Below are 22414 nucleotides of genomic sequence, written 5' to 3'. Positions count from 1 at the left end.
CACAATGAAATAAACACACACACATATATACAATATGTATATACAGATATAACTGAAACAAAAGTTTTGCCAAAATATCTACCCTAACACTCTGAGAGTGTTAATTCTATTTCTTTTTTTAAGACTTTATTGTTTTTAGAGCAGTTTTAGGTTTACAACAAAATTAGCAGAAAGGTACAGAAATTTCTCATATACCTCCCCACACACATGCATAGCCATTAACAATATCATTCACCAGATGGTACTTTTTAACCAAAGATGAACATACATTGATACATCGTAATCACCCAACATCCACAGATCACCTTAGGGTTCACTCTAATGAAGTGAATGGTGCTGCACGTTCTATGGGTTTGGACAAAGGTATAATGACATATATCCATCGTTATAATATCATACAAAGCATTTTCACTGCCCTAAAAAAACTTCTGTACTCTGTGTATTCATCTCCCCTCTCCCCCCAGACTCCTGGCATCCATTGATCTTGTTACTGTCTCCATAGTTTTACCTTTTCCAGAATGGCATATAGTTGAAATCTCTTTCTTTCTTTTTGAAAAGAGAGTTCAAAGCCTTTATGCCTATAAGACCACTCATGGCCCACCCATGCATGGACTAGACAGGATCTAAAAGGCAAACTCTTCTAATACTGCAACTTTTCATCTAATATTGAGCCCTGTCCCACTGGTCCTGCCCAGTGGAGGTACAGGGGGACACCTGTAGGGTATTTGTTCATAGGAAGGCCACAAGTTTTGTGCCCTTTGTTACAATGATTCCTGTTGGGTGTGTTGTAAACAGAGGAACCATTTCTTCCGGCTTCCTGCTCTGAGCACATCTATTTCTTTTTTAACGCTGGTTCTGACCCACTAAGTTGATCTCAGTGATTATGTGATTATGATCAGCAGATTGAAAAAAAAACACTGGCTCCCTGTACCTGCCGCATCTAGCTCCAACAATAAAAGCAACCCAGAGAATGCATTAGCCATATTTCCATGTCCATGTGTAGTGCACGGAGGCATATGGCCTGGCTGGTGGAGAAATACCAACACAGTCCAAGGGTCCTGACATTCACTAGGACACACCAGGCAGTTAAACTGTCTACACTGCGGACACCAGAAGAAACATCTGTTCGTTTATTTATTCACTCACTCACTTTACACATGCACTGAGCACTCCTTCAATGGTGTGAATATACAAGAGGTTCCTGGACACTGTCCAGAGCCACAAATTCTATACGCAGGATGGCTCAGAGGACAGGAATCCAGGAAAAAGCTTGTCTCCTGACTGATCGATTGTTTACAATCTCCTCCCCTTCCTTAAGAGCTCAGGAATGTCTCTTAACACCAGATCTCAGCAACAGTTATGTCATTCCCACCTTTGAAGTCAAATAACTCTCAAGCCCAGCCTAGAAAGAAGGAATAAAAGGGAATTTCTGTCTCCCCCTCATTCTAGAGGTCTCTGATAAGCTTCAAACTAGTCTATGGCTGGAGATTGTCTGAATTCCTTGCTATTTTTCAATCCACTATTTTCCCCCGCCAGACAAGCAGCAAAACATCAAGGGATGGAAGAGAGTGTCAATTCATTCTCAACATTGCCAATGCCTTAGACTTAAGACTTTTCTGGATCTCTTTTCTACAGCAAGCAAAAAGAAGCCCAAACACCCCTCTCCTTTATTTTCCTCATACCCCGTTCCCTGCCTCAACCATCCCAAAACAGTGAGCAAGCTCATGGAGTAGGACTTGGGGCTGACACAATAGAGGATGGATTTTTTCCATCTACTGAAGATGAGGGATGGAGGTATTGGGGGTTGGGCAGTAGCAAGACCTGAATTGTAATGTGGTGGAAACTCTCACAGCCTGGGCGGAAACAGAGAGGGGACTGTGAACAGAATTAAGTGATCATCTATACCTTAAACTTGAAATGAGAAACTATTCAACAAATATTCTTTGAAGAGCCATAATTCAGGTGCACATGGGTTAGCTCTATCTCAAGGTCATGCTGAGAGAGGAAGAGGGGAAGGGAATCAGAATCGGAGTGGAGGGGCTTCCCTGGTGGCGCAGTGGTTGAGAGTCTGCCTGCCGATGCAGGGGACACGGGTTCGTGCCCGGGTCCGGGAAGATCCCACATGCCGCGGAGCGGCTGGGCCCGTGAGCCAAGGCCGCTGAGCCTGCGCGTCCGGAGCCTGTTGCTCCGCAACAGGAGAGGCCACAACAGTGCGAGGCCCGCGTACCGCAAAAAAAAAAAAAAAAAAAAAAAAAAAAGAATCGGAGTGGAGTGGGGAAAAGGGAGGCATACAAACGCCCCATCACCCATTCTGGGTTAAGTTCCCCAGCAGACCTAGAAAGACTCAGCCACAAGTTACCCTCCTCTGCCTCCGGAGAGGAAGCATCATACGGTCTGCTGGGGTGGGGAGGAGACCAGGTACTGGAAGCCAAGGGAGTGAAGGGAGCTGGGCAGATCGGTTACCACTGGAGCGGACGGGTGAGCACTCCTCTCTCTCCCACTCTCACTCCGTCCAGAAGCTCTCGCGTAAGGCACTTCCCTCCCCTTCTCAGCCCAGGTTCTGGCATCCCCTCCATCCACTTGCCCCGGGCTTGAAGGCTGGAGACGGAAGCAAAACCAACAACACGTCTCAGGAAGCTATCGGTTGGCCGATGGGGGGAGGGGAGCAGGAGACCCTCCATGGGGGAAAGAGGAGAAATCCTCTTTCAGCAGAGAGGTGACCCCCAAGCAGACAGCCCTATCCCCCCCTAGCGAAAGGTAAGAGTCCCAGGCCAATCTCAGCGTACCTGGAGTTCTACCGCCCCCACCCTCCAGTCCAAGCCCTAGGATTTCACTCTCTACCCTTTGTCTTGCTATTGCTCACCCAAAGCCCCATGAAGTTCTTTGAAGGGCCCCTGAGGTCACCAGGACCCACAGAAAAGCCTAATCCCCCTCGTTGGGAACCAAAGTCCAAAAGAGCACAGGGATCCCGTCCCTGGAGCTCATTCTCCTACGACGCAATCTAGCAGCGCACAGGACGCCTGAGCAGCGCGCACCCGGAGACCCGCGCTCAGTTCCGGGCAGGAGCCGCAGTGTCCTCCCAAAGGACAGGGACGCCCCTTGTCCTCGAGCCTCAAAACAGTCTTCATCCCGCAACTCCCCAGGATTCCACCGCCCGCCGAGAAGCGGCAGAAAAAGAGAAGCGCCGCGAGGAGCTGACCGCACCGAGCGCTGCACCAGGTGATGTCAGCGAACTCCTCGCTGGACACTGGAAGGGCGGAATTAGAAACCGAGAATACCGCGCGAGGGGAGGCGGTGCGGACGCTTTTTCTTACCGCGGTCTGCCCCTCCGGGTGCACATCCACCAATGTACACCAGCTATGCGTCCCGTTCATCTTCTACTGGGGTCGCAGCTGGGACCCCAACCCTGGGCCCTGCGGTCCGCCTTCTCCTAGACTGGCGCGCGCCGAACCTTCCCTTGTATAGGCGCGTCACGGGCGGAGGCACGATAGGACACGCCCCTAGGACGCCGTTCGCCAACGAGCGAGCAAAGGGATGAAGTGGGCGTGGCCTAGACGTTTCAGGGCACGCCCGTCTGCGCTCTCTCAGACTTACCTAAAGGTGGGGCTTGGGAGCTGCTTATCTGCTTAACTGAAGTTTTGCCTAGCGTTATGTATGGTTGTACCTCAAACATTAGTCTTGCCCTCTCCTTTCAACTCCAAGACCAGTATTGGTGCCCCTAGAGGATGAGGAGTTGGAAAAAAGCTTCCATACATTCTCCTCTCCCTATATATAGGCCAGCCTGTAGGCTTTGTGGAGCTATGCAAACATTTCCTCCACTGTACAGGCTCCCAAGACCAGCTCACTCAGACTGGCCTAAGCCAGTCTGGCAGGTGCCCTTCCCTGGCAGGAAGCCCAGGCCAAAGGCAAAGCTAGCTTGGCTCTGGGTGGGGCTTGTTTTGCAGAAGCTGTTATACCAAAGCTGCCCTTATATGGATGGCAGAGGTGGGACACATTGCCTTAAAAGGAATGTGCATTCTTGAGAAGGGACGAACCTCAACTTCTCCAGTGGCATTTGCTCTCTAAGCCCAGGTTAGCATCTTAAGGGCCTAGAATAGAGGATGTCCAAGCAGGACCTTGGAGCCTCTTCCAGCCCAACTGCTCTCAGCAGGTGGCTTCTCCACTGGGCTATGGTCCATATGGACACCAGACAAGAGGTCTGACCCACTCTTGAGTGGGCAGAACCCCTAAATCTGGCAATAGGCTCTGGTGAACAGCTAGCTCCCTCTCCAAGGCAATACAAGGGCAGGGATGACAGAAACTTCCCCACCTCCCATGTAGGGACTGGGTCTCATGCCTGGTAAGAATGGATGGGTGTCTTTGCGCCTGGGAGGTGCATGCTTGGGCTATCCCTATGCCCCAAAGGAATAAAACCCATTTCTGGTCTGTCTCCTTTAACCCTCAGAGAAGGCATTTACTGGCCTTGCTATTCCCAAAAGTTTCCTTAGGAAAGAATGGAGCTGCTATAAACACTTCTCGGCTCCCTAAGTTCCATCTGATCTGTTGTAAAAGGCCTCTAAAAGTGAGGTGAAGAAAACCCCAGCTTTGTACAGTAAAATGGTTTCTTCATAAAATTTAGACCTCCAAATAAGTCAGGAAAAAGAATGAGAAGACAAGTCAAGGATTTCAGTATAGATATATAATTTTAATATTTAATTTAAAATAAATTCAGTGCTAGATTGTATTGGGAGAGAATATATGATTTGCAGAATAAAGGAAAATTTTTTTAATCATGAAATTACACGTCATTGGTGAGAACAGGCTTCTCCCTCCTCTAGGCTTCTTACAGAGTCTGCTTAGAAAATAAGAGAGGTGAATCATCTCCCTTACCTCCTCCTACCAGAACATGGCTCTCCCCAAATCCCAAAGGAGGAATAAGCCCACCATTGCCTCTTCCCATTTCTATCAAGAGTCAGCCTCTAGCCCCTCTGTATCAGGTCCAAGCTCCTGAGATAATGAGGGTCCCTCGGTTCCCTACTGAGTTTGGGCACATCTGATCAGAGAAAGTTAAGGCCCTAGAGACCAAAACCTTTGCTTTTCAAACTTGCATAGACAGTTGTCAGGGTTCCCAGGTGCAACCATCTTATAAGCACATCCATAGTCAAAGAGGGAGAGGAGGAAGGATGGAAACCCTGAGCAGAAGCAGCCCCACCACCTTATCACGGCCCTCCCAAAGTCCCTCTCACAGGGCCTCATAGGCAGGGAAGCCGGTAGGTCTCTCGACCAGTCATTGGGGCAGCAGGGAAGGCAGAAGGCCCCGGTTGAGGAAAGGGTGGTCCTTGGAGAGGTATGAATGTGCAGGTAATAAAAGGCAAGAAGAGCATCCTTATCTCCTCACCCCAGCTAAGGCACTGAGAAGAAAGAAGGAACATAGAAACGGTAAAGATGGGAAGAGGAGGAGAAAGGGTCCCTTGGATCTTGGCCTGGGGAAGACAAAAAATACAGGAATGGAGACAGGTGGGGACTACCACATGGGCCCCATGACTGTGCAAAGAAGAGCCTCTGAGAAGTGGGTAGAGCCACGCCAGCATGTCCATTACCCATAATGTTCCCCTTACGCTGCTCCAGAATGGGAAGGAAAGGAGTTGCAGGAGTCAAGGGGGCAGAATCACATAGGGTATTTCCCTGAGCCTGGGGTTAAGGGCTAAAGAAATAAAGCTTTATATACATGGCAATTTCCATCCCTTCCTATCCTGCTCAATCCCCCTCAGCCTATACGCTGACGAACCTACTGCTGTGAGGGAGCAGAAGAGGGGGTCGGCACTTAAGGAGGGGGCTCAGTTGGCCTAAAATGCCCACTCCTCCAGAGGAAAGGGAAAGTCTGTCTACCGGCTTAGCGCTGATGCCTTTTTTATCACCTTCATTCACACCCCTCCCTGTCTTAGGTCTGAATAACTGGGTCCCCCACAGGGATGAGGAATCTGAGGCTGGGCAGAGCAGAGCAGGACTGGCCAGGATAGGCCTCAAGTGTGGTTCATGGGCCCTTGTGGACCACGAGCTAACAGGAGCTAGTCTGCAGGTTGCTCTCCGTAAGCAGTGAGGCGATGGAGGAAGGATCGTAGACGCTGTCAAATTCCTCATCTGAGCTCAGCCCTTCATGTTGGAGAGTTGACTCAGCAGCTGAGCGGGAAGCTTTGCGCCTGAGTCAAAGAGGAATACTGGTCAGGGAAGGAGACAGAAAGATTTAAACAGCCTCCCTTTTCATGCCAAGGAGACTCCCAGTTCTCCTAAGGCCTAAAGCTACTCACAAGATTCCCCCACTAATTAGAGATATGGGGAGATGGGGTACAGGATGGGGGCTGAGATACTAGAAGACAGTCATACTGGCTTTCATCCAGGAATGAGTGCCTGCAAAGTCCCTTCTTGGAGATCCTCCTCCCCATCCAGTTCAGGAGAGCCCATTCCCTTATTGCTCTGCTATCCCGATGGAACAGGGGGCAGAAGAGCAGCCCGTACCAGGAGTCCTTCTCCAGGACTTTGATCCGGGCCTGGAGCTGTTCATTGACCTCATGCTGTTCCTCCAGCTCACGCTGGGCCTTCTTCCTCAGGCCATCCAGTCGCTCAATTTCCTCTTCGGCTTCATCCACCTGCCGCTTCAAAGCCTTCACCCTCAGGCTTAGCTAGGCAGGATACCAAGTCCCCACATTAGAAAAGGAGCTGCTGCTACCGTGGCCTGGGATCCTCCCCTGCAGCAATCTTGACAAGGTATATACAGTTGCCCCTAGGAAAATGCTGAGACCACGGGCAAGTACCCTAACCTCTTAGGTTTGTCTTGGGGATTAAATAAGTTAATACATCACTTAGAAAGAGAGCCTAGAACATCATAAGTACTCGATACCCATGCTTACTATGACTGCTCTAATCTAGTCCTTTCACTCTAGTCTCTCTGACCTTATAGAAGGAAAGTCTAAGTTTAGAAGACCTATGAGATGGGACCTCTCTTGGCCTTCAAGCAAATGCATAGTATATACTTGCCATATGGTTGCCTGGCCCTAGCTGCCATCCTTACCTGGTCTTTCTGGTCATTCACATGCTGTCGTTCATCATCAATCTGGATGGACAGCTCTTTAACTCTCCGCTCCAGTTTTCGGTTGGTGGACTGTAGAACTGTCTTCTCCCTAAAAGGGTGGGGTAGGGGGATGTCTATGGCTGTTGTCATTTCTAAAGAAACTCCTACTTGGCCCCATACTGCCTCCAAGAACTCCAAGGGCTCAGCCATGAGCCCAACCATTAGACTGAGGAGGACCCAGGGCAGATCCAAAGAACCAGGTAGATAGATGTCATTCACATTTCAGAATTTCTGCAACTCTCTCTTTTCTCTATCAAGAGAAGAGGTCTCCCAAAAGATCAAGCCAGGTTGGCCATGTCTGAAGCAGAAGATGGAGGGACACCAGAGGAGAAAAGTCCAGAGGGAGAGAGAGAGGATGGGTTCACGTCACCTCTCTTCAGCCTGCAGCCGCTCCTGCAACTCCCGATTCTGGGACTCAAGCTGAGAGAGGCTGGCGCTGGGCTTCTGGAAGCCTTCTGAGCTGGCCAGCCGGCTCTTCAAGTCCTTGTTCTGAGAGGGACAGGAAGCATCCTTGGTTAGCACTCAACCTGCGATTGTTTCCATGGTCATTTTACCCGCCTCCTGAGGCCTATCCCCAAGACTCCCCCCCTCCCCCTCACCTGTCTCTCCAAGGAGATTTTGTCACACTCCAGGTCCTGCCGAGCAGACCTCTCCTGCATGAGCTCTGTCCTCAGCTGGTCCACCTAGTGGGGATGGGCCAGAGGAACCAGACTTAGGGAGGACTGATGATGAACCAGCAAGTTGAACGAAGTGGGGCAGAGTAGCTGGAGGGTGCTCTCTGAATCCCCCAAATTTCCAGGCAACTAAGAAATCACAGCCTACTCAGATGGGAGGGGCCACAGAATTTAAACAGGGCCTCCTCAGTCTCACCAGGAACTAACGTCCCTTCTGAAAGCAAGCAGCCCAGACTCAGATCCGCAGCCCAGGCCACCAGGATTCCTTCCTCCATTCAAACTCCCTGCTTCTTTCCACCTGAGGAAGCCCGCCAACCCCTCCCGAAAGCAGATGAGACCCTGCAGTAGAGCCGGCCACGCACCGATTCTGCAGCCAGAACTCCATATATGAAAGATGGGAAGGTAGGGTTGTTTTTGAAAGGGCCAAGAGGTTCTGTCGTCGGGGTAGACACAGATAAGGCATAAGGAAGGGGTTACCTGGTCCCGACCACGATTCATCCGTTCCGTCAGCAGCTCTACAGTGCTTCTCTCCTCATCTAACTCCACCTCCAGCCGTGAGACTTTTTCCTGTGGCAGAGGGCCAACAGGTTAATTCTGCCCCAAATGCTGGACACCAGAACGCCAAACTCTGACCAGGAGCCTCTGAGACACCAGCCTCCACAGGTTCTTTTCTCTCCCACATCCCAGAACCCATTGGTCCCTGCCCCTGCCCAGAGCCACCACGGAGCTAGCGCCCTCTGCTGCCCAAGTGAGGCATCAAGGGAAAAGGGTGGGTCCGCTCTGACCTTGGTGTCTTGGCAGGATGACAAACCCCAGAATCTATTTCTCACTGGTGCAGCCCTATTTCCCAAATGGGAAAATACAGAGAAACCCAAGTGCCCAGGCCAAGGCTGAGATAAAGAGAGTCAGAAACTGAAGCATCAGGGTACAGATTGGGGAAGCAAATTAGAGTCAGGCAGTACCATGTAGAGGCTAAGGCAAGACTGCCTGGATTTAAAAATCAGATCGACCGCTTCCTAGCAAAGGGGCCACGGACAAGTTGCTTAGCCTCTCTGTGTCTCAGTTTTCCTCATCTATAAAATGGGGAAAACAAGCCTACTCAGGCCATATGGTTATTCTCAGGATTAAATAATTCTTAAGTACCTGGCACACAGCACAATATGTAAGTGTTTACTGCTGCTGCTGCTGCTCTTATTACTATTGTTGTTGTTATTGCCAAATATAGCAAACTGAAGACCACCGTTGACTCTAAAGGGGAGAAGCCACTGCTCAGCTCCAGCCAACTGTTGCCATGCGGACAACTCAGGGCTCAAAGCCCAGTGTTATTATATTTTCCAAATGTATAAGAAAAGCCAGAAATCCAAAATTTTATGTGACATCTATACATTTCTAAACAGTGGCAACTAATTCAAAGTTGTTTACAACACTGCAGTCAAACAAAACCCATCAGCTGTCGGCTGCCAGTTTCCTATCCCAGAGGCTGGAGTGTCCTGGCTCTTTTCCCCACAGAAGTCCCACCTGTGCCAGGATCCAGACACCCTCACCTTCCCCATCCCACCCACCACCCATCACCCCCTAACTGTCCTCACCTCAAGGCCCTTGAGCTGACGGCTCCTGTCATCCTGGGAGCGTTTTTTGTTCTCTGCTTCTTGCTCCAGCCCCTGCAGTCTCTGGACCAGCAGCTCTTTGTCCAGCCGGGCAGAGTCCCGCTCAGCCTGGGATGCCTGCAGGCCCTGCCGCAGCCTCTGAGTCTGGTCAGAAGAGAAAAATGCAGCAGCTCAGATAAGGTAAGATGGAGCTTGAAGGGTGGGAGCAGTCCACCCCGTGGGGGAAAATTCTTCAACTCTGACATTCTTTAGAACTGCCAGAGCACGGTAATGATAAAAAGACTTGACTTTTAGCCCATATTCTTTATCGTCTTAAAATTCTCTACACAAGTTTAAATCACCTGAGGAGTTTTTAGACTACGGATCCTGGATCCAAGCCCCAGGGTTTATGATTTAAGCGTACAGGAGGCATCTTGGGTGTTGAGATCTTAAAAATCTCCCCAGGTGACCCTAATGTGCATCAGAGTTTGAAAATCACTGCTGTGCAGACAGTGCATCCTCTACTGTCTCTGCCTACAGTGGACAACTCCCCCCACCCTCCCCCACCGAAGTGATTAGACCTAAACCCAGGTCCCAAGATCCCTTTGTCACAGGTTAAGAGGTAATGACCTTCAAACCAAGGATGTTGGGACTCCTGCCATTTAGGCTCCTACCTCATCCTGAAGCCGGCTTAGCCCTCCAGCGGTCTTCTCAGCCTCACTGGCCCACTCCTTGGCCTGGCGCTGGGCATCCGCCACCTCCCGCCGGGCCTTTTCCTTGTAATCCTCCAGCTGGGCCTGGAGCTGCTGCAGGGCTTGCTTAGAGTCATCCCCAATCTGCTCCAGCTGAGACACAGAGAAAAGAGATTTTTCAGCACTGCATCTCTTTAACGGATGCCTCTCTCCCTTCTCTGGGCCCAGACTCCCAAGACTCTCCCAGAGCCTCCTTCCTGCCAAAGTAGCCCTCTCTTGCTCTTTCCTGGACCTAGGTCCCTAGTATGGCTGAGAGTAATATATAGATTTCCTGGGTTCAAATCCTGGCTCTACCACTTATTAGCTGTGTGACCACAGGCAAGTTATTTACCCTCTCTGGGTCTCAGTTCCCCATCTGTAAAATGGGATAATAACAGTGCACCTACATCACAAGGTTGTTGTGAGAATTATGTTAATTAATTACGTAAAGTACTTACAACAGTGCCTGATACAAAGTAAACCTTAAATGACCATATTTCAGCAAACCCAAGATACCAATGATTATTACAAAGAAAAAGAAAAATTTGCTAATTGAACTATAACATACCATCAATTATAAGACACAAATCAGTTTCAGAGACGATAAAATGTACATTTTAGAATTGATGAAATATATTAGGTGTTTGCTCCGGTTTTATAAATAAGCGATTAGGAGGAGAACCTTATCTGAAAAAAAGCAATTTATCTCCTTTTCTTCCTTTCTCCTTCCCTCCCCCAAATATAAAATTCTACCAATGAAAATTCCTGTTTTTAGGTCTTACAGACGTCTAAGGAGGGATTATAGGCCTTTTTCCTTCCCCTAAATATAAAACTCTACCAACGAAGATTCTTATGTTTAGGTCTTACAGACTTCTAAGAGGAACTCCAGGAGACATTCTCCAAGGATCAAGATCATAAAGGAATAGGATGTAGGGGGAGGTCAAGAACATTTGAGGGGAAGTAGGAAGGATGCCACTCTGCAGATATAGACTTGGCCTCCCCAACAATGAACTTGAGGAAGGCAAACACCACACGTTGTGACCCCACTCCCTCCCCTGTGCCCCCCCAGGCAAGCTTCTGTATGAGCTGAGCCTCTTCCTGAGCCCAGGCCACCCTGTGCCCCACCTCCTTGTTCAGCCGGTCCACAGTCCTGTCCAGCAAGCGCTTCTGCTCCTCCAGCTCAGCCTTGCTGCGCCGGAGCGCTTCCCGCTGCTTCCCCTCCTCCTCCAGGGCCCGGTTCAGAGCCTGCTGCTCCTGTCCCAGGCGGGCCAGCCCCCGCTGGGCCTCTTCCAGCCGTGCCTCCAGTGCCCGCTTGGCTGCTGCCAGGCTCCCCTCCTCTTCCTGAGCTGTGTTCAGGGCCTCCTCTAGCCGCTGTTTCTCTGCCTGGGAGTGGGGAAGGTGAGGGACGTTGGACTGAGGAGATGCAAAGCTTGGGCTCAAGCCATTTGGAGGTGAGCAGGTGGGAGGGAGGAGGAAGAGATGTTTATGAAAAAGGTGGGCAATGAAAACAGGCTCAGAGGAACCAGCAAAGATCAGAGAACGTGCAAAGAGTGGGAAATGGACAAAAATACCAGTGCAAAGGCTGAGACATTCACACTAAAGCACACTCCAGGAAATACACCCGAGGTTAACAGAGGACTAGGGAGGCAAACAGAAGCACGCTACAGGCAAAATCAAAATGATGGCTGAGTATTTAGCCAGGGATGAGAGGAGAGAAGGCCAGGAGGAAGCCAACAATGTCAGCAAAAGCACTGACCTCTAACCGCTGCACCTTGTCCCGAAGCCGAGCCTCCGCCACTTCCCCACCCTCCGCCAAGCCTCGTGCCTCCTTCAGCTGCTGCTCCAGACCCAGGATGCGCCTTCGGAATTCATCATTTTCCTCCTGGGTCTCCCGAAGCGTCGTTTCCACTGCTGTCCGACGCTGCCCCAGCACTGCCACTTCTGCCTCTGCTGCCATCTGAGCCTAAGGCCGGTTCAGGGAGAGGTGGCTCAGACCCCAGGGCTCAAGGTCATTGGCGACTCCCAGGAAAGCCACCCAAAAGAGAGCTCACACGAACCCAGGTGTGAAGAGGGGTAGTGCCACCAGCCAGAGGCTTCCCTGAGAATCCCACCCCTACAGAGATGCAATGGGTGTCACCAGGTAGAGCCCAACCTCCCCCTGCCACATCCTGGCTACTTTTAACCACACACCTAGGACCAAGGTATTTGGTCTATACATACCCATGATAGGTAATTTTCCACGCCCTCTGGCTCCTCAGCCCTCCAGACCCCTCAGCCTCCACCTCCTAAGCCCTGTGCCCACTCCCCTTGCCTTGGAAGCCTCTTCACAGTCTTGTCTCAGTTGCTGGAGGGTCTTTTGTAGCTGGAGGTTCTGCTGTTCCAGCCCCCGGACTCGTTCAGCCTCTACCCTCAGCTGCTTCTCCAACTCCCGCTCCCGGTGTCGCCCAGTCACCTCTTGGCTCTGTTGCTCTGCCTGCACCTCCTTAAGTTCCTCCTGTGTCCGGCGCAGCTCCTAGAAGGGAAGGGAAATGGTGACAGGGCAGAGAGAGCCAGCCTGGGATAACAGAAAGTGGAGAAACTGAAACTCTCATACACTGCTGGTAAGAATGTGAAATGGTATGGCCACTTTGGAAAACAATTTGGCAATGTCTCAGAAAGTTGACCATAAAGTTACCATATGACCCAGCAATTCCACTCCTAGGCATATACCCAAGAGAACTGTATAAACATATGTTCACAAAAATCTTGTAAGTGAATGTTCATAGCAACATTATTCATTACAGCTAAATACAGAAATGACCCAAATGTCCATCAGCTGATGAACAGATGAAAAATGTGGTATATCCATGTAGGGGAATATTATTCAGCCATAAAAAGTAATGAAGTACTGATACTTGCTACAACATGGATAAACCTTGAAAAACATTAGGCTAGGTGAAAGAAGCCAAATGTGAAAGGCCACATATTACAGGAGTCCAATTATATGAAATGTCCAGAATAGGCAAATCCATAGAGAGAGAAAGTAGATTAGTGGCTGCCAGGAGTGGGGAGGGTGACTGCTAATGGATACGGGGTTCTTTTTTGGGGTGATGAAAATGTTCTATAATTAGATAGTGGTGATGGTGTTGGTTGTACAACTCTGTGAGTGTACAAAACCCCACTAAATTGTATACTTTAAAAGGGTGAATTTTATGGCATGTGAACTAAATCTCCATTAAAAAAAATTACATGGAGTGAGAACAGATGAGGGTATGCATAAAACAGGATTGGCTATTTTTTTTAAATGTTGAAAACCAAAATATGTGACACAATAAATATTGGTGCTGCTCTGATTTCTTTCTTAAAAAATCAAAATACGATTTCTCATTCTAATTCTTTATCTATTAGCTACTTCTGAAATTCAGAAAGTATAATTAGGCTGAAAGGTTATATGTATATAGTGAGTCTTCAGTATAAGACACTAACGTACTCATTACAAAGAAAAAGAGGGTGGGCTTCCCTGGTGGCGCAGTGGTTGGGAATCTGCCTGCCAGTGCAGGGGACTCGGGTTCGAGCCCTGGTCTGGGAAGATCCCACATGCCACAGAGCGGCTAGGCCCATGTGCCACAACTACTGAGCCTGTGAGCCACAACTATGAAGCCCGTGCGCCTAGAGCCCGTGCTCTGCAACAAGAGAAGCCACTGCAGTGAGAAGCCCGTGCACCGCAACGAAAACCCAATGCCTCCAATAAACAGATAAATAAATAAATAAATTTATTTAAAAAAAAAAAAAAAGAAAAACAGGGGGCTTCCCTGGCAGTCCAGCAGTTGGGACTCCACGCTTCCCCCACAGGGGGTGAGGGTTCGATCCCTGGTCGGGGAACTAGGATCCCACATGAGGTGCGATGAAGCCAAAAATAAATAAATTTTTTAAAAAAATTTTAAATAAAGAAAAAATAGAAAAAGAAAAATAGCACAGTGTATGGTCTACAGTGGACTGGGTTAATCTATTTTCCTAATGTATATCTTATTGATTGATTAAATACTTAATAAAATTAGCTTAATATATGAGATAAATGAAACACTAGTTATTACTTTTTGCTTTTTAGCTTTACCCAGCATAATAAGTCAACTGAGATTGTCCAGAGGAATGTCCAAGTTCACTATGTCAGCTAATATAGTTAACAGACTTCAGACTATCCTTGATATTTGTTAACTTAAAAACAGTAGAGTAAAAATTAGGAGTACTTTTGATTTCACAACCACCAAAGTATGTTTGGTTAACATTTATTATCTTTTTCTCCACCAAGTATTTTGCATAAGCTCAGGCTTTTATTTATCTGGAAAATCATCATTCAGAGCTATATTTCTTTACTCATTTAAAAATATGATTACCTTGATTACAATTAGGTAGTCTTAAGAGTAAAAGCATGACAAACAAGAATTGATTGATTAATACTTGTTAACTGAGCACCTACTACATATCCAGCATAGCAAATGAAAGAATATAAACCCAGAAGGATTCTCAGGAGGCCACAAATGCCAGTTCCCTATAATTAATGAAAATATTTTCTAATTTTCAAATCATCTGAAATAATTCATTGTTTTCTTGTCCTTCATAAACTGATACCAGGAATATGAAGAAATTATTTATGTGTTCACTTCAATTTTATGACCTTATTATTCATAAAATATCCATGCATAATAAAACATTTAGCTACCTGTGTCTAGATTCTATACTCTCTAAGCAGCCTTCAAATTACAATTTGGCTTCCCATATAGGTCAGCTGGCCATGCCACTGCAAGTGTTCCATGTGACAACACTACTCACTACACCACTCGTTTTAAGTTAATAAACTGGCATTCTAACTGTAAATGTTTGTTTCGTAAGTGTAGTTAATGGGTCCCCTCTGAGAGACAGAGCAACTCTTGCCATGCTGACCAAATTAGGTCTCCAAGCTTGCAAAAATGACCCTGGAGTTTCACAAATACACCTCAATGCTGCTACCCATGAGGTCTCTTGGGAGGTAGCCAGCAGCCTCTGGCTATAACCCAACCTGGCCATTGAGAGCCCTTTCCATTAGAAACTTCTATACTGAATGAGGAGACCAGTCCTGCTAGAGTGTGTGCTGGGAAGAGATAAGGCTGAGCAGGCAGGATGAAGCCTGAAAACCAAGCACACGGGAGACAGCCACACAAGTGTGGAGGCCCTCGTGGATAGGTAAGGCAGATGCCCATCCCCCCAACCTGCCCTATTGCCCCCCAACTCCCAAGTACCTTCTTGAGCTCCTCCACCTGGCGAGTATCTCCAGCACCAGCCCGGGCCTGCCCTAATTCCCTCTGCAAGACCTCTATCTTCTCCCCAAGTTCCTCTTCCATCTCCTCCTTCTCCATCCGCAGCTGCAGGAGTCTGAGCCCAGAAAGGTGAAATGAAAGGGAAAGGGAACAGGGTGAGGCCGCCTGCCTGGGAGAGGTGAGCAGGGCAATGACAATGAAAACCACCTCCCTGGAGGCAGGACACTGGGCACCCACCCTCAGGAGGGCGGAAGGTGGGGATGGAGAAGGGCAGTTTGAGAAATGGGAAAGGAAGGAGCACAGCACTGGCAGAAAAGAGGGGGAATATAAGAACCATGGATAAGCACCCTGGGGGGCAGTGTCCTTACTCTTGCTTGGTGGCTCTAAGTTCCTCCTTGTTCTTCTGAAACAAGTTCTGCCAATGCCCTGTCTCCTCCGAGGTCTCCTCCAGCTCCCTCTGCAGCCCCCGCACCAGGACTGACATCTTCTGCCTCTCAGCCTCCAATGCTGCGTGATCCTAGGGAAGGGGAAAGTCAGGGGCCAGGAGGCTCGGAGGGAAGAGCTCACTCCAAACCAAAGTGTGAGTGTGTAGAAGGGGAGGCTCAGGTCCAGGCACCACGCCCACTGCACACCCTGACACCCGGGGCACCCGGTGCAATGCTAGCAGAAGGCTCTCTTCCCAAGACACAGTCTGCCCCTCTGTCATCTACAGGAAGCCTCCCCCAGTTATTTCCCCATGGGGCTTCGGTCACACATCCTCGTGGGACTTCTGGCCTGCACTCCTTCCCTCTGCCCTTGTAGGTTTCCTGAGCAAGGTTTTCATTACATCTCACATGTGTCTTTTAGGGGGAGTTCCGGTTATGACCATGCAAAAAATCACCAAATACCAAGACCTCAAGGCAGCCCCCTTCCCGGGGGGCGCTCTCTTTTCCCAGCCCTGCTCCTGTCACGTGCCTGGGTTGCATCCTGCACACTCCGGCGAAGCTGCTCTGCGTCCCGCTGGTACTGCTGCCGCATGTGCTCTACCTCCTGGTCGCGGGAGGCCACCTCCTCCTTCAGGGCGCCCTTCAGTGCTGTCAGCTCCCGCTCCCGCAGCCTCAGCTGCTCCTCTACCCGCTGCTTCCCCTCTAAGACCTCTTCCAGAAGCTCCCGGGTCTCTACCAGGTCCTGGGGAAAGTGAAGGTGGAAGTACAGAGGCGACCATATTAGGATCCACCTGTCCATTCATTCATCCAGTCAATCAAAACTATTTATTGAGCACCTCCTATCTGTTAGGCATGGTACCAGGTGCTCTCTGCCCTCTAAGATGCCCTGTGAGGATAAAGGAAATCTACCATCCTGGGCTCTAGTGCCACGCCGCCACTGAGTCGGCCTGAAAGCACCCTAAGGGATACCTGTAATCAGCTACCTACTCCCCATACTTTAGGGAAACTGCAGATGAGCAGACTTGAGGATGCTCTAGCTGAAAGGAAGCAGAGGCTAAGGGACCCCAATCCTACTCCCTACCTTCATTAGCACCTCTTTAGCAGGCTCAGGACCCTGGGCCTGTTTCAGCTTGTCCTGCAGCTCCATCACCTGCATCTCCAGCCCATGCCGTACCCTTTCACCCTGGTCCAGGAGGAGCTTCATGTTCTGGAGCCTAATAATTAATTATAGACAACAGTATTGAGCGCTATGTGTAAGGCCGTTTTCTAAACACTTTACTTATATTAGTTCCTATAAACCTCCTTCAAGTCTTTGTTCAAATCTTAACAAGGCCTCCCCTGACTACTTTGTTTAATATTGCAACCTGCCCCCCTACAACCCAGCCCTCCTGATCTGCTTTAGCCTATTCTACTTACCACCTTCTCATATGTAATACGTTTACTTATACAATATGTTAATTGTTTACTGTCTGTGCCCCCTCACTAGAAGCTATGCTTCATCTTTATGGTTCACTGATGAACCCCAGGAATCTAGATCAGTGCCTACTACACAGTACTCGTTGCAAAAACTTCTGCTACATGAACGATTAAATCCTCACAACAATCCAACAATGAGGTAGGTACCATTATTAATCCCATTTTACAGATTAAGTACCTGATGCACAGAGGCAAATCCAGGGAGCCTAACTCATGTGCTATTAGCATTACTGATAGAGAAGGTAAAGAGAAAGGTCCTGTCTTTAACCTTCTCTGTTGGCCCCTTTCAGCTTCTGGAGATTTCCCTGTCTCCCCCAGCCCTGGGGGAGCCTCTAACTCTGGCTGAGGCCCTCATGCAGCCCTGCGAGCACCATCAGCTGCACTCACTCCTTGGTGCTCTGCTGGGCTTCCCCATTCCTCCTCTCCAGCAGCTCCTGCAGTCGGCTGCACTCTTCTGCCTTCTCCTCTAGCTGCCGCTCCAGCCCAACACGGAATGGCTCTAGCTTCTGCCGTTTCTGGAAAGGGAAAAGAGAGTAAAACAGGTGGAGAGTAGGGAAAGCCTCTCAGAAGGACCAGGGATAATGGGAATACCTAACATCTACTGACACTCACTATGTGACAGGCACTGTACTAGGGACCTTATGTATATTATCTGCATTTAATCCTCATAACAAGCCTCAGTACTTGTAATGGTTTAAAATATGTCCACAAATTATTTGACATTTCTTTCAAAAGGTGAAGCCTCTCTCCTTGAGTATAGGCTGGACTTAATATAGGCTCCCCTTGAGTACAGGCTGTCTCTTCTAACAAATAGAAAAAGGGGGAAGTGATGTGTAGCTTCTGAGACTAGGTCAGAAAAAGGCATTGCAGCTTCCTCCTTACCTTCTCTCTTCGATCACTCACTCTGGGGGAAGGTAGCTACCATACTGTGAGGACACTCAAGCAGCACTATGAAGAGGTCCACATAGCAAGGAACTGAGACCTCCAACTAACAACCATTGAGTAAGCCACTTTAGAAGTAAATCCTCCAGTACCTGTCAAGTCTTCTAATGATTACAGCCCCAGCCAATACCTTGACTGGAAGCTCATCACAGACCCTGAGCCACAACTACCCAGTTAAGTGGCTCCCAGATCCTGGGCACTCAGATACTGGGTGATGTTTGTTTTGAGGTAATTTGTTACACAGCAAGAGATAACTAACACAGCACAATTATTATCCTCACATTACAGTTAAGGAAACAGAGGCTTAGAACATTTAAAGAATTTGCCCAAGGTCAGTTACATAGCCAACAAGTAAGAGTACCAGGATTTGAATTCAGCTTGACTCCACAGCCCACCGCCCAACCAGTACATGACCCTGCTTTTCAGGAAACGAGGGGAGTTACAATCTAACACTTACTGAGCACCACCTATATACAAGGCAATAATGTGACAGGTGTAAGCAGTATAAAAAAAGAGGAGTGGGCCTCCCTGGTGGCGCAGTGGTTGAGAGTCCGCCTGCCGATGCAGGGGACACGGGTTTGTGCCCCGGTCTGGGAAGATCCCACATGCCACGGAGCGGCTGGGTCCGTGAGCCACGGCCGCTGAGCCTGTGCGTCCGGAGCCTGTGCTCCGCAGTGGGAGAAGCCACAGCGGTGAGAGGCCCGTGTACCGAAAAAAAAAAAAAAAGAGGAGTACGTAGGCTTGAGCATAAGACTCACCTGAATTTTAACACTCCTCCTCTACAACTTACCACCTTGAGCGATTCACTTAATCTTTCTGATCTTCAACTCTCTCATCATACAAGGGTCAAGGATGCCTATTTTACAGGGTCACTGTAATTATTACATATTACTCGGGATAGTAGCTACTACAAAAATTAAACTCAATAAATGACAGCTACTATTACTGCCATCATTACTATGATGATGCCAAGAACTGAGGTAAATAATTTACTCAAGATTTATACAGCCACAGTGAGTGGCAGAGCTAGGACAGGAACTTCCAAAGGAAATGGAATGAAAAGTAGTTAGACCCCTGATGAATGTGCTCTTCCTCTCTAAGCTCCAGAGAACCCCAGAAGTCCTTCCTGGGACTAGCACATACTCTTGTCTCACAGGACACACAAGTGCTCATTCCATTACTTGGAAGGGCCAGCCCAGGCCAAGGTTCTTTCCCCCTGTGGCCCTTCATCCCTTCTGCACCTCTAATCTCTCCGCACCTTCACTTCTTCATCCAGCTTTTTCTGTAGCTCCTCCACTTTTTGGGTGAGTTCGCCCTGCCCTGCCTTAGTGGAACCAGAAGAAGCCATCTGCCAGAGACACGGGGGGAAGGAAACGAGTCCACATCCAGATCCCAAGGCCCACAAGGCCCTAACCCTGCCCCCCGCCCCACCGTGAGAAGGCCACTCACCACCAGAGGCTGCATCTGCTCCAGCACCAAACTGACCTTCCTCCTCACAGAGGTTTCACTTTCTGAGCTTCTGGAGGATAAAAGGACAGATGCAAAGGTTAGGGGAGGAAAGGGGTAGCAGAGATGAGGGAGGAAGGGTTAAGAGCAGGGAAGATGGGGAACAAAGCTACAAGGAAAAGAAGGGAGGTGTGTGACTCTGCTATTGGGAGGGTCCCCACTCACCCCTCTCTCAGGACGCCGTAGATGGTGGCCTTCACGTGGTCCACACCGCCTGGTGGGACTGCCTCCTGCTGGTCTCGGAGAAGGTCTGGAGTTGATTTGAACTACAAAAAAAGTAAACCCAGAGAAATAGGAAGACTACAAAGATTATGCCAGAAGCGTGCGTGGGGTTCAGATGGAAGAGGTGTGGCAGTTGGGAGATGAGGCCCTTCAAGCACGACGAACAAGCCTGAAGTGGGGTAAAGAGGCAACACCTCTGAGGCCGGAGCAACAGGCCAGGAAGGGGTCCAAGCAGGGTACACCTCTCACTATCACTGCAAACCAGATTTTGCTCGACAAACAGATCTCGACCAGTTGTGAGCTGTGTCACAGGTTATTTGTCGCTAATGGCAGTTAATGTACTAGAATTTGTGAATGATTTACTTTTAGAATGGGCTTAACTTTGTCTCAGACTAAAGTCACTCCCCCACTCACTCGCATTCCTGAGTGGGAGACAAAGGGGGGAGTTTTGGCAAGAGCACCAGGGAGCCACTTGTATCTTCCAAGCCTGCCTCACATTTGCTGCAGACCTAGCAAATGCTGGTGACTGAGGCACAGTTAATGGTCGGGCAATGACAAGTAACTCACCATGCTTGTGAATGGTGACTTCATAGTTACTTCCACTTCCTTTAGAATTTTGCCCATGGAAGTGTCTTGTACATATGAATACCATCTCTTAAGTAGATGGATAAAGTGGAGGACAAAAAGTAGACTTTCTGCCATAGGTCATTTGAATCAACATGGAGACCCACGTAGGTCAGGGCTGAGGAGAAGGGGCCAGGGCTTGGAAGCCACAGAGGGGTGAGGTCTGACCTGTAGCATGGGAGGGTCCTGTGCTCTCCCCCGTGGCTCCTCAAAACTTTGAAGGACCCAGTCCTGGGTCTGACGGGAACGGCTAAAGCCACCAAGACAGCTCTGGGCTGACTGTTTCAAGCTGCCCACGTGCTGGTCATGCTTTGTGCTAGGGGTCCAGCGGTTGGGGGACCAGCGCTCCCGTTCCTCAGCGGTGTCCCGTGGGAGCCGGTTGTCCAGGCTCTGGCTCCGCTTGCGCTGTTCAGGGGGCAGCATCCGCGTGCGGCGGCCAGTCCGGCCCCGGGCCTGGCCCCCATGGTGACTGTCAAACTTGTTGATGAGGGAGTCCACCGAAGACAGGGGGGCAGTGTCAATGGTGCTGCCCGGGTAGGCTCCTTGGGGGGCTAGCTCCAGCAGGCTGGTGCTCCTGTTGCTTGGACCCATAGGGGCAGGGCCTGTCAGTGAGGCCTGGGACTGGGAGCGCAGTAGCCTTCCATTCCAGTGGGCCCCGGGCTCCTCATCAGATGTGCTTCCCTGCGAGGGGGCAGGAAACTCCTTGGCCTGAGAGTAGGGGCTCTCGGGAAGTTCTGAGTCGGAGCTCAGAGCTCCTGGGGCCCCTCGATTGTTGGCCCCCTTGATCTGGACTCCAAAGGAGTCGCCACCTTTCTCTCCACTGTTGAGCACCACGAAGGGCTGCCCAGCGATGCCCTGCACACGCACGGCAACCCCATAGGTATTGGCTCTTGCATCCTTAGCTGGGCGTCGTCCACCACGATGTAGGGTGCCCATCTCTGCATCACACCCTGGCTCTGTGATGAAGCGAATCTGGACTCCGTGGTCTACAGGGCCCCGGGGCTCAGCCATGGTGGACACCTGCTCCATGGGTAGGAGGGGTCCTAGAAGAGGAAGAGTTTAAGCTGAGAGACTAGAAGTAGAAACCCAGAAACCTCCACTTGCTCAGCTTTTGTGAGGCTGATTGCCCTGCCAATCCCTTCTACATAAAATAGTGGTTCTCATACTTTATCTCAGCAGCAGAATCACCTGAAGGACCAGTTAAAACAGACCACTGGACCCTGCCCCCAGAGTATCAGATTCAGTAGGTAGCCCCACACTGAGGATTTACAGTTCTAACAAGTTCCCAGGTGGTGCTGATGCTGCTGGTCCAGATTCCACATTCTGAGACCCACTGACCCAGAAGAATCCATTTCCTCTAATACAGTCCTGGGGAGCTTGGTTTTGTCAAGAGTTTAAAGATTTTTCTTGATCTTCACACGTACACATATAGCACTACCATGTGCTTCTCCCACCCCCAGGGAAGGCAGAACCCAAGCCCCACCTGCAGACACCTCCAACCCAATGGAGAATAGGGGCCTCCAATCCCAGAGCTCATTCAAATACAGAAGACCCCAAGATATGTCATCCCATTTCTGGGAGGATACTCAAAGAAACCAATAGCAGTGATGCATCAGGGTTGGGGGAACTGAGGGCTGGGGACAGGGATGGGAGAATGACTGGCTTTCTATTATATATCTTTTTGTCCCTTTTGAATCTGGAACCATGTACTACCTATTCAAGAAAAGTTTAAGTAACATTTAAGAGTACCAGTCCAGGAGTTAGTTCCCTGGCGGTCCAGTGGTGGAACTTGGTGCTCTCACTGCTGAGGCCTGGGTTCCATCCCTGGTCAGGGAACTGAGATCCCA

The 22414-nt window shown here is 49.5% G+C and overlaps 2 protein-coding genes and 1 non-coding gene across 5 annotated transcripts in view; all 3 read right to left on the bottom strand.

The window, feature by feature from the left end:
* Positions 1 to 3460, bottom strand: part of TUFT1 (tuftelin 1) — a 44456-nt gene extending 40996 nt beyond the window's left edge. For all 3 annotated transcript variants that reach the window (XM_060090539.1, XM_060090540.1, XM_060090541.1), the window contains exon 1: positions 3315 to 3460. In XM_060090539.1, coding sequence (XP_059946522.1) covers positions 3315 to 3374 — 60 coding nt within the window. In that variant the 5' untranslated portion in view covers positions 3375 to 3460. The remainder of the gene's footprint in view (positions 1 to 3314) is intronic.
* On the bottom strand, positions 713 to 835 carry LOC132484819 (small nucleolar RNA SNORA11). Its single transcript, XR_009531366.1, has one exon. It is a non-coding gene; the product is annotated as a small nucleolar RNA SNORA11 (small nucleolar RNA).
* A 2577-nt stretch (positions 3461 to 6037) lies between the features above and the next one.
* On the bottom strand, positions 6038 to 21596 carry CGN (cingulin). The gene is made up of 20 exons (XM_060087393.1): positions 20736 to 21596; positions 19887 to 19987; positions 19665 to 19734; positions 19474 to 19563; positions 17661 to 17788; positions 16879 to 17011; positions 16327 to 16539; positions 15741 to 15889; positions 15355 to 15487; positions 12411 to 12611; positions 11856 to 12062; positions 11225 to 11482; positions 10043 to 10213; positions 9372 to 9533; positions 8260 to 8349; positions 7708 to 7791; positions 7479 to 7597; positions 7049 to 7157; positions 6496 to 6659; positions 6038 to 6179 (listed from the first exon to the last, which is right to left on the bottom strand). Exons 1-20 carry the CDS (start codon positions 21594 to 21596, stop codon positions 6038 to 6040), a joined length of 3585 nt encoding a protein of 1194 aa, XP_059943376.1.
* Between the last annotated feature and the right edge of the window lie 818 nt (positions 21597 to 22414).

Source organism: Mesoplodon densirostris, chromosome 2, assembly GCF_025265405.1.
Source record: "Mesoplodon densirostris isolate mMesDen1 chromosome 2, mMesDen1 primary haplotype, whole genome shotgun sequence".
Classification (NCBI taxonomy): domain Eukaryota; kingdom Metazoa; phylum Chordata; class Mammalia; order Artiodactyla; family Ziphiidae; genus Mesoplodon; species Mesoplodon densirostris.
This window is presented reverse-complemented; position numbering and strand designations above follow the sequence as displayed.

What these genes read in the sequence shown, in the direction of transcription:
- CGN (XM_060087393.1), bottom strand. Translation starts at nt 21,596, where the DNA reads ATGGAGCAGGTGTCCACCATGGCTGAGCCCCGGGGCCCTGTAGACCAC. An exon ending in ACAAGGTGCAGCGGTTAGAG is followed by an intron (nt 11,483 to 11,855) that starts GTCAGTGCTTTT and finishes CCCCACTCCCAG; the next exon opens with GCAGAGAAACAGCGGCTAGA. An exon ending in TGAATCGTGGTCGGGACCAG is followed by an intron (nt 7,792 to 8,259) that starts GTAACCCCTTCC and finishes CATCCCCACTAG; the next exon opens with GTGGACCAGCTGAGGACAGA.